This window comes from Thermobia domestica, chromosome 15 (genome assembly GCF_964235325.1).
Source record: "Thermobia domestica chromosome 15, izTheDome1.hap1.1, whole genome shotgun sequence".
In the NCBI taxonomy this organism is placed as follows: Eukaryota; Metazoa; Arthropoda; class Insecta; order Zygentoma; family Lepismatidae; genus Thermobia; species Thermobia domestica.
The window spans coordinates 191975869-191991350 of NC_137468.1; the positions used below are offsets into that span (position 1 = coordinate 191975869).

The 15482-nt window shown below is 34.7% G+C and overlaps 1 protein-coding gene across 3 annotated transcripts in view; it reads right to left on the reverse strand.

The window, feature by feature from the left end:
- Window positions 1-2166: 2166 nt before the first annotated feature.
- LOC145671429 (calmodulin-like) overlaps window positions 2167-15482 on the reverse strand; it is a 592217-nt gene continuing 578901 nt past the window's right edge. For all 3 annotated transcript variants that reach the window (XM_081740612.1, XM_081740613.1, XM_081740614.1), the window contains 2 exons: window positions 10680-10828; window positions 2167-6052 (listed from right to left, as the gene is read on the reverse strand). In XM_081740612.1, the coding sequence (XP_081596738.1) occupies window positions 6021-6052; window positions 10680-10828 (181 nt within the window). In that variant the 3' untranslated portion in view covers window positions 2167-6020. The remainder of the gene's footprint in view (window positions 6053-10679; window positions 10829-15482) is intronic.

Sequence of the window (15482 nt, forward strand, 5' to 3'; positions counted from 1 at the left end):
TGGTTCCTTCCTCAGACGAGATAGCAAAGAAACACAGGTGACTGCTCGCGTTGCCTTCTGGCCCGGAGTCAAATCATATGGGATCAACCGACCCAACTTGTAATGCTTCCTAAGTTGATGGAGGAGATGCCCGTTTCTCCACTCACACTGAATTGCAGTCCCAGTTCTTCACATGTCTGACAACTGTTCGCCTCAATTGCTGCCTGCAGATCTTCATTTTGGTTTTGGTCTTCCGGCATGTGGTGTGTTTTGGAGTGTTTCATCACCGTCCTTAAACTTGTTAAACCACGGATGCACTGTCCACGTAGTCACAACACCCTCACCAAAATCCTGGTATATTTTCCGTCTCTCTGCAGCGGCGTTTGATTCTCAGTTTTAAGTCGTACAGCATACACGCCCTTATAACGCTCTATGGAGGTCCCATGTTCACTCTGCTCTTACGCAAGTTCATGGTGTAACTGAACTGCCACAAGCAGGTAGTATGTTGGATATACCCACAACAACAAGTGATCTTCGCCTTATCTCCATTCGCATTCAACTCACGGTGTGAGGGCCAATTGAACACAGACCTCCACAAAAAGCTACAGAACTTTCTTGGTCACCTTTATATTGTTATTATTTTTTGCTCTTTTTAAATACAAAACTGTATTAAGATGTTTTTCTCAGGTCCCAGGCGTTGCAGGTCTACCAACCGAATGGGACGAAATCAATAGCTATTGGTACTAACATGTAAAACAAATATAATTCTCCATGGAGAAAGAACTTAAGTCATTGACTCAAGCCCATGTTGCATAGAATAATCAAAGTTGACATCTGTTTATAAAATGTTAGAGCAATGAAACTGAAGCTCTTTATGCATAGAAACGTAGGTGTATCTAATAGAACAAAAATCCGATGTTAACTCAATTCGCCATTTTGGTGACTGAAGCCCTTATTGCATGAACTAATTCAAATTGTCTTCTTACTAACTTATTTCGTTGTTGTATCCAATTACTTCATGGTACGCAAATCACTTTTGGAAAATTTACTTCATTGGAAACAGAAGAGAAGTGCCTAGGAAATTCAGGAGGGCTATAAGTACCATGTCCTCTGGTCCATTCTATCCCTGAGATGAGTAACCTCCACTACAATAATACAGAGATTTTGATTATGCAACTTGAATAAGTATTTCCGATTCTGTGTTATTTGATATCTTCCTGATTTCCTTACGATGTGCAACACAATTCTACTACATACAGTTCAGTGACTCAGAAAATGTAGTTTTGTTGACCATTTCGCGGCAAGTGCTGTTCTCCTAACACACAATGCACTATAGACATACCCAGGCGCGTGTGATTCTCATTTAGTTTAGTATTGTTAACTGTGCACTGTTTCTTGCTAAAATATTGCTTTGTGTCTACACACACTCTTTATATGCAGTTAATAAGCATTTAAAATATGTTTTCCTCAATATACGAAGGGAAGTCCGAAAATAAGTTTCCACAGGCAACTGTGGACAGAAGTGGGGATGCAAGACCAAAAATAGCATGTGACAGTAAGGATAAAACGTACCTTTATTTTTCCACATAGGTACCACGTACATTGAAACATTTGTCATACCAGTCTATAAGCTTCTAAAACTTTTCCAAAAAAAATTCAGGGTTCTGCATACGAAAGAAGCGTCCAACAGCTTTTGTCACGCATTGTTTCCAAAGCGCCTGCCACCGAGGGCCTTTTTCAAAGCCGAAAATAGATTAAAATCACTGGGTGCGAGATCAGGACTGTATGGTGGATGGGCAAGGTGCTCCTACGCAAGAGTTGCAATATGGTTTTGCGTTGCCGTCGCTGAGTATGATCTCTGTTATCCAAAAATCCGGTTATGGATTTCTGCCGTGCTCATTCATAGCAGACAACCGATCGCACTTCCTCATTTCACCACGACGTCAAAACGCGCCTTCTCTCGATAACTACCAGGCGCTTTGCGACGGCACCATCTACAGGATCGTGGGCAAACGATATCCACTTGTGTCCGGGTGTGTTGCGCATGCAACCGCTGTCCTGTTTACCCTATTGTTGTTAGCTTTCCTGGGGAAAACGAGAGAGGAAACTTATTTTCGGACTCCCATTTATGATACTATAAAGACACCGATAGGAAAGTATTGGAATCGATGCAGAAATAAAACACGATTTTTCATTACCATACGAAATGGTGTATTTTCCGTTATTCTTGTATCTTCAGTCACTACAATACGTTATGTATTCCAAAAGAATCTTACAGCAGATCCTTTCTTTTATTACAGTACAATATATATAGATATCTTTATGTATATATATTTATATACAGTGTAACATAACAAAACCAATATTCTTCACATTACAAAACATACTTATCTGTTTCATTTCTTTATCGCATACAAACAACACTAAGTTACATATTTATTATTATATTTACGTACTTATTATTATTAATATGATGATTATTATTAGATTATATTATTACTTAATGTGATCATTAGCGTTAATTTTTAAATAATAATGATATTATTAAGAATATTATTAGGGTCATAGTTTTTTTTTTAAATTTATTTGTCGCAAATGTGGACAGGAACAATAATACTAAGCAACACCATGTCTTCTTACTAAACAATGACACATTTGTTTTCTTCCAATATACATATATATATAATTGTCTACACATTTTACAACCCTTTTGACCAAATTCCTACATGAGACCTGCTCATTTTCTTTTGACATTTCATCCCACAGTCCATGAATTCTCTTCTCACTTAGTTTTGTCCACAGATGCGCTTAGATTCGATACAATACGTACCTGGCATTTTGTTTCAAAAAAAAAAAAAAAAAAAGGCGCATAAATACACCCTTTCCATTGTCGATATGCTGTAAAAAATCAATTGTGTAGTATTTACAATATTAATAAAAATTATATTCAGAAATATAAAGGATGTTTGCTTAGAAAAACACTATATATGTGTGTGACTTGGACTTAAAAATATTATTCTTTTTTTTCCTTTTTCTGTACAGTAAGAAATAATAAATTAAACTATATATATACATATATTCTTTATTTTTATTCAATTGGTGTGTGTAAATTATTATATATTTATATAATATATAATATGTATGTATATATACTTCTCAAATATATGTCTACCTTTCACGGTCCGTTGCATTATTTGATATCACACTCTTGTATACATATTTTTATATGCATTGAACGTACGTACTCACTCGTGGCTTTCAATTCTCACAACCTTTTTCGTGTTATTTTTTTTAAAAAAATATTGAACATAAGGCTTTGTTTTATTTCGTCTTTATTGATAACCATGGCCAGGTACGTTACCTGTTGTAATTTTTTTCTTTTTGCTTCGAAAAGTTGATTTAAAAAAACCTCCAAACTGGGTAAATTAAATTAAATTTCTGAATAAACATTTTTGTTTGCAATAATAATTATAATAATAATATATGTGTCAACAACCTACTGTAAGGTTTTACTTACAAAGCCTCATATTAAGTAACAACATTAACCAATGGATTATATTTTTAAAAAAACACTTTAATGGAAGCCATTTTCTTCTTAGTTTTTTTTTTTTTAATAAAAAGAAGAAAGATCTGGCCAGCCAGTTTGCTTAATCATACGCGAATATCAATACAAAATATTTTAAAAAGTGTGATTCAATTGCTTTTAAAACTCAGGAACAGACTATACAAAAATTGCATCACAAAAATATCTTATTATAACAAAATACTTTTTATCATGGTATTACGTCAATGTGTAGGAAGCAAGTGTATTTAACATTTGTTTATATATATATTGTGTAAAAAGCAATATGTATATATGGACTGTGTTTATATATTTATATATAAATGTGGACTGTGTATACTTTATATAACGATGTGAATCTTTATGAGGGTATGTGTAAGTCAAAAGCTTTTGTGATAATTTGTTGACACATACAGAGGAATAAAAAATATTATCTTAAAAAAATGTAATCTATTGTAATTATATTCTTTGTGTTTTATTATTTTTTTTATTTTCGGGGTGTGTATGTGTGAGAGAAAAGTCAGGCTGCATCATTATGTACAAAACTGTTTTCCACGTAAATCTGTGTCAAAAAAGACTTTGCTCAGTCTTACGCTGCAACAATTGAGTCAACCATGCAACAATCCAACAGTCTGACATTACAACAAATCCGTCCTTTAAATTACATTTTTGCAGAGGAGTATTGATACCCTGTTTCAGCTCCCCATGCAGAAATTGTATCATATAGTAATAAGATAAAAGTTATCAGTACACAAATGCATATTTGAGGTGTCCATGTTACTATGAGTTGGTGAATGTATGTAGGTACTTTATTTTTCTGTTTTTTGTTGTCTTAATATTTTGTTTTTTTTTTTAAGATGACTGAAAGGAGAAGGAAATAGCAGATACGTAAATATTTACTTAAGAATGCTTAAGTGATAATATGAAGTAACTGTCGTAACATTGCAATCACGAAAACCTCTTAAAATAATTCCACCTGCAAGCCAGAGGGAAAGACTGTAGAAAGGATCTCTCATTTTCCTCAATCTTATTATTTTGTTGTACATTCGTTAGACAACCAGTGCTGCTGCTAATGAAACAACACAGGCAACAAACAAACAAACAAAGATACATGTACATGCAGACACAGTGTTTGTTCTCTTGGCATTTTAACACAAAAACGATCACCATACCACAGGACGAACTAAGACATAACAACCGGAAGTGCTATAACACTGCAATGTGGATGCTTCCGTAATAATGTAGCGAAATATGATGCGTTATATGTATAATTGTACCCAGTGCATATATATATATATATATATGTTGTTGAGTGTCTGTGTATGTATTTATATGGAAAGTATTCCAACAGGAAACGGGTACATCGGCACGCGATATTTCTTTCTTATAGTATTTTTAATTGATATTTTGCCGTCCACTTGTTATATATATGCATAATGTATATAATATATATATGTTTATTTTCTGCCATTATGTTTTTCTTTGAAACACAAATGACATATTCGTAAGCTACTATCAATACAAATCACGGGAAACAGTTATTATCTCACAACATAAAAGTAGACTTGCTTTAAGTAGATGAAGGAAAAGGAAGAGGACGCCATAATGCTTTTTTTTTTATTTTTACCACCAAGAACAAAGGGTCTAGCTAGCCGTTATTATCTATATATGCGCCATTTAATAGCTCTACATGATTTTTTTTCTTTCTTAAATTTGATGCCAATAGAAATTATGTGATAAGGAATTGCAGACTTTATATAAATGTACTTTATATAGTTTAAATACTACTCACGCTTGTTTTTTCTTAATATTCTTTTTTTTTCATACACATACATATAAACTACTAATGTACATTGTTACCAACAAAAAAAATACGTAATAATAATAATTAAAAGTATAATTTTTTTGTCATTTACCTTTTTATCTCGAAATATGTAAAAAACAAAAAAAAAAATTGTGCGAATAAAATCCTGCTCCACAAAAGAGTGGATAAAAAAAAAACTAATCACATTCTGTTCGTCATGAATAATGGAGAAAAATTCTATTATTGTCCATTAACATAAGTTTTATTGTGTACTAATAGTTTACTCTTCGATGGTGTTTCAATAAATAATTATTCTAATTTGTTAATACAAAATAACAATAAATATATGTAATACACAGTTTTTGTTTTATAAAAAATCATATGTTTTTCAATAATAAATATATATCATATATATATAGAAATAATGTAAATATTTTTTGTCTTTTTTTTTTTTTTTTTTGTCATTGATCAACACCAGAACAAACCAATTGTGTGTTTTTTTTTTGTAACCTCTTCTCTCTTTTATTATGAAGTTGAGGTGTGAGAACGGGATGAAGAGAAACCAGCTGATCAGGTAGCCGAGTATCCTGTCTGGTCGCAGGATTTCACAAAGTGCTTGGTTTCTCACACACATCCTATTTTGTGTTTGCTCTCTTTCCCCATCTCGTAGCTCCACTAATTCTTAGAGGTCAAGATCGTTACAAATTCTGAGGAATAAACAAAGTAAGAACACAGTAAATAGATTATGTAAATTACATGAGAAAATTCGAACAAAATGTGCGTATCTAAGATAACTAACTGTATCTCTAAGATAACTAACTGTATCTAAGATAACTAATTGTATCTAAGATAACTAACTATATCTAAGATAACGAACTATATCAAACAAGTTCGTAAGATAGCTAAATAACATAGCTAAATTTCAGTTTAATGCAGATTCCATTAAAGACAGTTTTTATTGCCTTTAACGAAATCCTCATTTAACTGAAATTTATCTTGAAAGAAAATATTCACGAATCCATGAATTCAAAGGTGAAAAACGTGTTAAATTCTCTTCATCAAAGGAAACTGTGTTACACGGACAACGAAAATTAAAACAAGATTTCCAACGGAAAATTTCAAGTTCGGAAGTGCAGTGTTTAGAACGTTTTCAAGCATTCCGTGAGAGATAAGGTGTATACATGACAGGGTGTTTCAAAACAACACCGACAACGTTTGGGTCGTGATTCCTTACAACAAGATAAACAAAAAGTATACTCCGAAATGACGGATTTCTGCACCCAGGTTGGTCTATAATTTTTGTCTTATCTTGGAGTCAGGAATCATCTCCCAAACATTGCCGGTGTTGTTTTGAAACACCCTGTATATACTACTATATCTGCTAAAATGTCTTCATTCTTTTGTTTTTTACTTACACGTTTAATCTTTAGGTGACCAGGCCTCTTCTAACATGTGTGACTCTAGATACTGCGCTACTTTCGGAATGAAATGCAAATTTGGAAATGGAAGAAGAATATGACATTGAGTGTAGGCTAAAGACTTATCAAGATACTGTCAAACGTTTAAAGAAACTGGAACAAGTTGTCTTACGGCGAAATTACTAACATGCCGTTTACTAACATGCCGAAATTACTAACTAATTAATGTCGTTTTTCAGACTAAAGTGTTTGTGGAAATCGAACAGTCAAGTCGGAGTATGCAGTGGCGACTTTAGCGATTAGGCCGGGTAAGCACGGGTCTATCCAAATATTTTGAAAAAATCTATATAAACACTAAAAGATACAATAAAGAGTAAATATATTTTCCACTATTTCAATTAATGGTAGACAATTATTTAACAAATAACATTAACCACTACTGTAAAAGTAATTTCCTACTGTCATTAATGAATCAAATATGTGTATGTATCCTTAAGCGAGCGAGCGGGCCTACCTAAAATTAAAATCTTAAAGCCGCCCCTGGCAATATGTATAGAAAACCCTCCTTGACTGTTGGAAAACAAAGAAAACATGTGCAGAGGATTTTTCTGTTTATTGTAAATTTTGTGGGTGTTAATTCGTAACAGAAATAAATACAGTAATTGAATAAGATACACACTGTTATTTTATTTTATCTCAGTATATGAATTATATGCATGTATATGGTTTGCTTCTGTTAACCTTCGTTAACTCGAAACCAATCTTTAACGGAAATTTTTGCGATTTCCCTTTGCTTCCGCTAACCATATTTTATTGTATTTCTGATCTATAGCAATGATGGCCAATTTGTAACTTACTGCGGGACAGGATAAAATAAGAACCATACCGGCACTTGCTGACTGGTCGATATCTAACATGCCGGGCGTCAAGTGTTTTTGCAGTTAGAAGGTTTGAAAGATCAGGACGAAGAAGTGGATATATAATCTTAGTTCAGGAATGTAATTTGATTTCCCTGGTGACTGATGAGGAAAAAGAAAAAAAAACTTAACCGAGTCCAATCTCTTAACATGATGACTGGTTAAACAAATTAGAGAAGAAAGACCTAATATTTTACGCTCCAATGGTAAAGAGACAATATTTTACACGGAGCCGAAATTAGGTGAAACGGTTATATAAGTAGTTACTTATGCGAGATATTTAACAGAGATACTGTTAACAAAAACAAAATGTTTTTATTAGGGTCTGTCTATTTTACCTGTGCTCTCGGAAACTATGCGAACTATACTTCGGCCCCACCCCCTCCCCCTCTGGCGGATGAAACCCTCCCTTTGCGTAGCGAAAAGAAGTGAATGATCTCAGCTGTGTTGCCAATTTGTCATTCAGTCCTTTGGTCTTGACGAGTGAAGATCGTAGGCTACTTAGAATGGCTAACAAGAGAGTGCACAGCGAAGTCCGTGAAATAATTCATTGTGGCAACGTTTCCGCATCCAACAATTGAAAGATCTCGGCTGAAGCAACTTGTTCGTCCTCTTTCGAGGGAGTTACGGGAAATCACATGTCGACAGCAGCGCCAGAAGGGGCACAGTTGAAATAGAAAGACTCTAGCGGTAAAAGGCTGTCACATACAGTAACTATATTAGGTTTATATTCACAGTAAAGTCTATCCAATAAAATTAACAAGTTAGAGTTACTTGGCAAGGAACTTGATCATGGAGAATGGATGACATTACTCAATAAGGAAGATGACCCAATAGGAGGGTACTAAGGGAACAGATAAGAAGAAACAAAAGAATATAAAGAAGTCTTGAGGAACAGACATATGTAATCTCTGGAACATAGCTAAGGAAGAAAGAAATAGATAATAAAGATATGAGGAAGAAGAAACGAGCATAAAGCGACAGTGCTATATGAAGCAAAGAGGAACTACACGGAAAACCCAGAAGTTGATAATACAAGAAAAGAAGTATACATACTGTAATAAAATATATGATAGCATTTAACAAGAATTTTAGGAATGATCTCCAGAAAATGGATAAAAGATTGCAATCTTGACCAAGAATTATGGGAACGATCCAAAATAAATACATCAAAAGATTGCAATCTTGGTCAAAAATCTTAGGAATGATATAAAAAGGGGTCAAAAGATTGCAATCTTGGCAAAGAATTTTAGAAATGATAAAAAATGGATAAAAGATTACAATGTTGACCAAGAATTTTAGAAACGATCTAAAAAAAATGCTTCATAAGATTGCAATCTTGGCCAAAAATCTTAGGATTGATATAGAAAGGGGTCAAAAGGTTGCAATCTTGGCAAAGAATTTTAGGAATGATCCAAAAATGCATCAAAAGATTGAGATCTTGGCCAAAAATTAGTTTTTCGATCAAGGGGTCACAAAATTTTCGATCAAGGGGTCACTAAATCGATTTTTTTTTTTTTTTTTTTTTTTTGAATAAGCACATCATACTGAGTTAAGTGATAATTTGGGTTTGGCTACAATAGGAGGTTTCAATACTGTATGAAAGAAGAAGTCTAAGTTAAAAAAAAGGAAAGAAAGAAAGAAAGAAAGAGAGAGAGAAAGAGAGAGATAGAGAAAAGAATGTTGATGGGTATGCAGATATACCGGTCAAAAACGTATTACGTAAATTGAAACTGGGAGTAAAAAAGAAGAGGAAGAAGATTTGTTGTTAACTTGTTAAATAAATGAATATTATGTTAGTTCCTAAATAATGCGTGATGATCGTGGCTTAATACATTATTGTCGAGTTAAAAAGAAGTAACTTGACTTCCTTTATTGTTCGTCCCAAAAATTCCCAAAAGTTCAGCGATTTTTGGGACCGACTTGGACTTGACTTCCTTTATTGTTCGTCCCAAGAATTCCCAAAAGTTCAGCGATTTTGGGGTCAGAATAATAAGGGAAGCCATAGCTATCTCATGGGAAAAGAGAAGTCTTAATAGAAACAATGGGTTTCAACTCAGCGCTATCTGGTCGGCCCTTTTCAAGAACAAATCAGACATTCAACAAAACCATTTCTGATAGCCACTACAACAGCCAATCAGAAGAAAGCATCAATCAGCCAATCATAAGCCAACATTTCCCTCAGCCAATCACAAGCCCTTATTCATAATTCTACCCCTAAATAGTCACTATATATACATGTACACGTCTCTGGTCTCTTCAGTACAATCCGTGAAGATAAATATGATGTTTACATTCGAAATGTTGTATGAAAATACCTTCACATGGCTGATAATCTCAGAAGACTTATTAAAATAATGTGTGTTTGTGTTATTTACAGGGTGTTGAAAAATAACACCGACAACGTTTAGGAGGTGATTCCTAACACCAAGATAGAACACAAAGTATAGACCAACCTGGGTGCACAAATGCTTCCTTTCGGAGTTATAGGCTGCCGAAAACATGAAAAAAAGAACTGAAAGGTCCATAGCTCCAATACTATAGGACGTACTGTAGTCGGATCAAGACTTCACTTAGAAACTAATGTGCCCTATCCAAATATCTATGTTTTAGAATCCTGGGATACTTCCGTATCAATTTTTATAGTGGTAGTTGGTGAGTACTTCTAAGATTGCGTAACTTAAGATTCTGAAAGATGTATTTCTGAAGATTCTGAAGATGATAGCTCACATATTAATTCCTACGTGAAGTCTTGACCCGACTACGGTAGGTCCTATAGTTTTGGAGCTATGAACCTTTAAAATTGATTTTTTCATGTTTTCGGCAGCCTATAACTCCGAAAGGAAGCATTTGTGCACCCAGGTTGGTCTATACTTTTTGTCCTATCTTGGTGTCAGGAATCACCTTCCAAACGTTGTCGGTGTTGTTTTGAAGCACTATGTATAATGCAAACGCTTATACGAATGAGACCTTCAGAGTAGAAAAGAAAAATTGAATACCTTCATAGTTGACCATTCCATCTCCATCCAAATCAGCTTCTTTGATCATGTCATCAACTTCCTCCTCTGATAGCTTCTCCCCAAGATTAGTCATCACATGACGTAGTTCACTCGAAGAGATTAAGCCGTCGCCATTTTTGTCAAATACTCTGTGAACAAAACAGATATAAAGAATTAATACATTTTTAAATGAAACTGAACACAAAATATTAACATGCTATTTTAAAATGTATCACCTTCGAAGTTTCCGATTGTCAATAAATCACTCATGAACCATAGAAAAGAACGAAAGCAGGATCCTTATACGAAAATTGAGAAAACGTCAATCTTTTGGAAGATCTAAACAATCAGTAGATTTTGTCCTTTTAAATATATCTAGCATCAATTACCCGCTTTGCTGGGTTAAATTTAAAAAAAAAAAAATACTAATATGTTCCGTTAGTCACTTTTTACTATTACTAAAGCGCTCTCTGATTCGTTCATTTTCGATCATTTTTATATTTCTTCCGTTCTCCTTCCTACGCTGCGTGGCTGAATTTGGATTTAAACGGCATCTGAAGTGTCACTATTCATCTCAGCGACCCCGAAAGCTATGGATTCGGTGTTAGTATTGGTCATTTTCGATCATTTTATACATCCACATTCCCCATGTTGCGGGGCATGGCATCAGAAGTGTCACTGTTCATCTCAGCAATCCCGAAAACTATGAATTTGGTACTAATATTGGTTATTTTCAATAATTCAATCATATATATATACCCCTCCACTATGTTGCACCGTTAAATTGAAATGATGTAAACCATCCCAGGTCTGAGCCTCATCTATGTTGAAAGTTTGATTGAGATCGGTTCAGTGGTGAAAGAGTTATTAACTTACAAACATAGTCACTTTCATATAGATTTTTGTATATCTCCCCCTCCTTCCCCTCCCCTACGTTGCTCCGTCAAAGTGAAATAATAAATATCATCCCAGGCCCAAACCTCATCTATGTTAAAAATTTGATCGAGATCGGTCAAATGGTCCAAGAGGTCAAGAGTCACTTTCAATTTTATAATATAGATATACGTAATATAGATATACTATTTCTCACAATCATTTGGTATCCATGCAACGAGTTCTCAATATTTAAGAGTGTATAACCGTACCACAGCTTACTTTATACAATTCATTACGTCCGTACTGGAGGATTGTGGAACATGGATATTTAGATAGAGCGCATACTAGTTCCCGTGTGATTCTTTGAACCATTTGCGACAGATTCTATAGTTTTCAAGCTAGGACGTTTTGAAACAGGATGTTTTACGCTCTTGGCAGTTTATAATTTTGAAAAGAGGTGTTTTCCAATCTATGTTTATTAGAACTTTTTTTCTTGTTTTATTTGATACCAGCAGATTGCCTGTTCTTTGCATGAGGAGAATATGTTTTATTTTGCACATAAAGGGCAATAGGAATTGAATTTGGATTTAAACGGCATCGGAAGTGTCACTGTTCATCTCATCGATCCAGAAAACTACGGATTCGGCAATAATTTCGGTCATTTTCGATCATTTTTATATATATCTTCCTCCCTACCTTAAGTTGCACCGTCAAAGTGAAATGATAAAAACCATCCCAGGCCAGAACCAACGGCGCCGATTTCTCTGCAATTTGGGGGGGAGGGCTATTCATAAAAAAAAATACATACAACAATACATATAACAATAAAAATACATATAAAAGTACATATTCATAAAAATACATTGGGGCACACATGAGCTTTGGGGAGGGCCCTTGGCCAGAACCCCATCTAGGTTGAAAATGTGATCGAGATCGGTCAGGTGGTTCAAGAGTTATTAAGTCACAAACATAGTCACTTTCAATAGAGAAAAATTTTCGACAGCATTCATTAACACCCTTAATCTTAGATTAATGGAAGAGTAAGTAACGGAACTATTGTATTGGATGTAGATGTCACATATTGATCTTACATTATTCATTTTATTATTTATAGTCTATTGCAGCCTAAAGGCTAGAACCATGGGAAATAAAACTCAAAAATTATGAAATCTAACTATAATTTTTAGAAAATCAGTTTTTGATATTGATCGAACCAGTCGCTATTTGATGCAAAGTAATCGAATTGTAAAAAATAAATAAATAAATAAATAAATAAATAAATAAATAAAATAAATAAAAAAAGCGTCACGTGTACACCACGTAAAGAAGTTTGGTTCCTATGGCGTGATATAGTTTCAATTAATATTGAAACCGGCAATAGTAGTAGAATTCTACCACTTTCGATTTTAGAAGAAAGATTAGAGTGGAGATGGAGCATAGTCTTGAAACGCATAATGAATTCTAGGAAAACCGCTTGTGTTATTTATTACCATTTTTAATCTAGTGGTTGATTTCTACCACTTTCGATTTGAATAAAGTAAAGAGAGAGAATAAGGTGCATATTTTTAGAACGTTAAGATGCAATTTGCTTAACTTGGCCACGCATACCCAACGAAACCCTCTTACTATAGGTATGTTATTATTTGTGAGTAGCCAATTGTTCAAAATATCGTGCGTTCTTTAAATATATATATATAACGCAAGGATGACAAACTTACAAACGCTTTGCTGTAACATAAATACTGTGTAAGACGAAAAGACACTAAAACTGCTTAATTTGTCCATAAATATATTTTTATAACAAACTTCCAAGCTAAACAAATAACAAATAAAAGGGAAATAGACTCAAAAAGAACAAACATACAGTTTGTATGAGATCGCTGGAACAATGCCATGTTCAGTAATGTGTGTAAAATAAAAACAGAATTTACATAAACAACAAATTGCAGTTAACATTTTACACTAAAGATATTCAGCCAAGACAAACACCTCCTCCTGTCTGTCTCCTTTCTTTTATCCCAGTATTTTTAACGACATACAATTTCAGATTCCCTTAAACGTTTTGTGTCTTACTTTATGTTCTTGGTTGAAATACTTTAAAACTACTGATGTTTGATTTCCATGTTAGTTGTAAGGATCTATGTTTCGAAAATAATGTTCATCATTTGTACGAAGGTGATTCAAAAAGTAATGCCTCTAAGCTCTCACTACTTGACCAATAGTACTCTGAACTGTTGATCGTAAATGCATTGATGTTTAAGCTATAGAATGTCATTTGTTTCACCTTCCTATCTCTTCTCGTTCCAGAGTAATGGAGCAATCCAAAGCATTCAGTGGTGACGTCCAGTTGAAACAGCGGACTGTCATTGAATTTCCGGCTATGGAAGGTTGTGCGCCCAGGAACATTCATCGCCGGCGACGAGTCGTGGATACACCATTACTACCCGGAAACTAGCGTCAGTGAATGGGGTACCGCCACATGTTATCTCCTCCTTTGATACAAAAAATTCAAAGTTGTATCATCAGCTGGCAAAGTGTCGTTCATATTCTGCCTCATCCTGCGTATAGTCCGAATCTTGTGCCATGCGACTTTTGGTTCTTCCCCAAACTTAAAGATCACCGCTACAGTTGTGACGCGGAGGTGGAAGCAGCAGCCAACGCCATTCTTCACCGACGGCGCGAAAAACCTTGTTTCGCGTTGGAGCAAGTGTGTTGCCCGTAATGAGGACTATATTGAAAAATCGTGCCACCATTTGTAGCTGCCATTGCAAGCTTTCCATTGATACCTGTATCGGTGATATCTGTCAAACATAAATAAAGGTATCACCTTGGAGGCATTACTTTCTGAAGCACACTCGTAAAAATGTTTTGAATACATTTATTTATTTACGCCTTTTTAGAAGTAGTCCGGAGTTGATCCCAATATTGGAGTGTTTGCTTCGGATGTTGACCTCTGTAGTGATCGGGACCTCTCTTTTAACAACAAGTCCTGTTTCGGATAGCCACGGTACTGGGAAGGAACATTAAAATTTAATAGTGATTCAATCGTTTGCTCCTTTTAAGATTTCAATTTTCTTGCCTTTTCATTTATAGATCTGATGCTTCTTCTTTTTCTTCTCGCCTGTTGCTGTTTGAAGTTCATTCAGAGTGTTCGTATCACTTCATTTTCTCAAAATTCCATGTTCTACATGAACTTGCTTTCTTCGTCAAGCGTATTTGATATTTCATTTTTACTATATTACGATCTGATTCGATTGGACAACTGTTGATTTCTATTACTTGGCTCATTTCTTCGTCCATTTTTAAATGGACGAACCCATTCACGAACAGCTCCTTCCCGTATAACACGTGGTCCATACAGTTCCCGATGAATGGCTGCTGCCGAACATTTTTTTTTTTTTCGTGAGAAAAGTATAACAGCTCGCACCTCGCACTTGGTGGGGTTTTCTGTTGCAGCACACATTTTGAGACGCTACAAAAGTGGACCTAGTGATCAGACAACCTTTACTCTGCCACGGCTGGATGCAGACTGAACTACCGCACGTCTGTGCAAAGATGGTGGCGCTGTCCCCACTACTTCACGCACAGTGGCCAATTGGAAATTACTTTTCGAACGCGCTTTGTATTATTAATCAAGATGCTATTTGCTTACCTATGTTGCCTTGATCCTTTGTTAACCATCCTTCACCCTATATTTCCTACTAAAAATCCTCTCTATCATTCTACCTTACTTTCTCTGACAGGTCTTATGTTGATGTTCATTTTTTCCATTTTCCAGAAAGTGAATAAGTATAGGTCTAATTAAATTATGATACTTTCAACATTTTCCAGCTACACTACTGGACTCGTTTTAGCAGTAATGATGGTATTAGTCCTTCTCTACGTAGTTACCGTGCCTAGTGATACATTTCTACCAGCGGTTCTTCA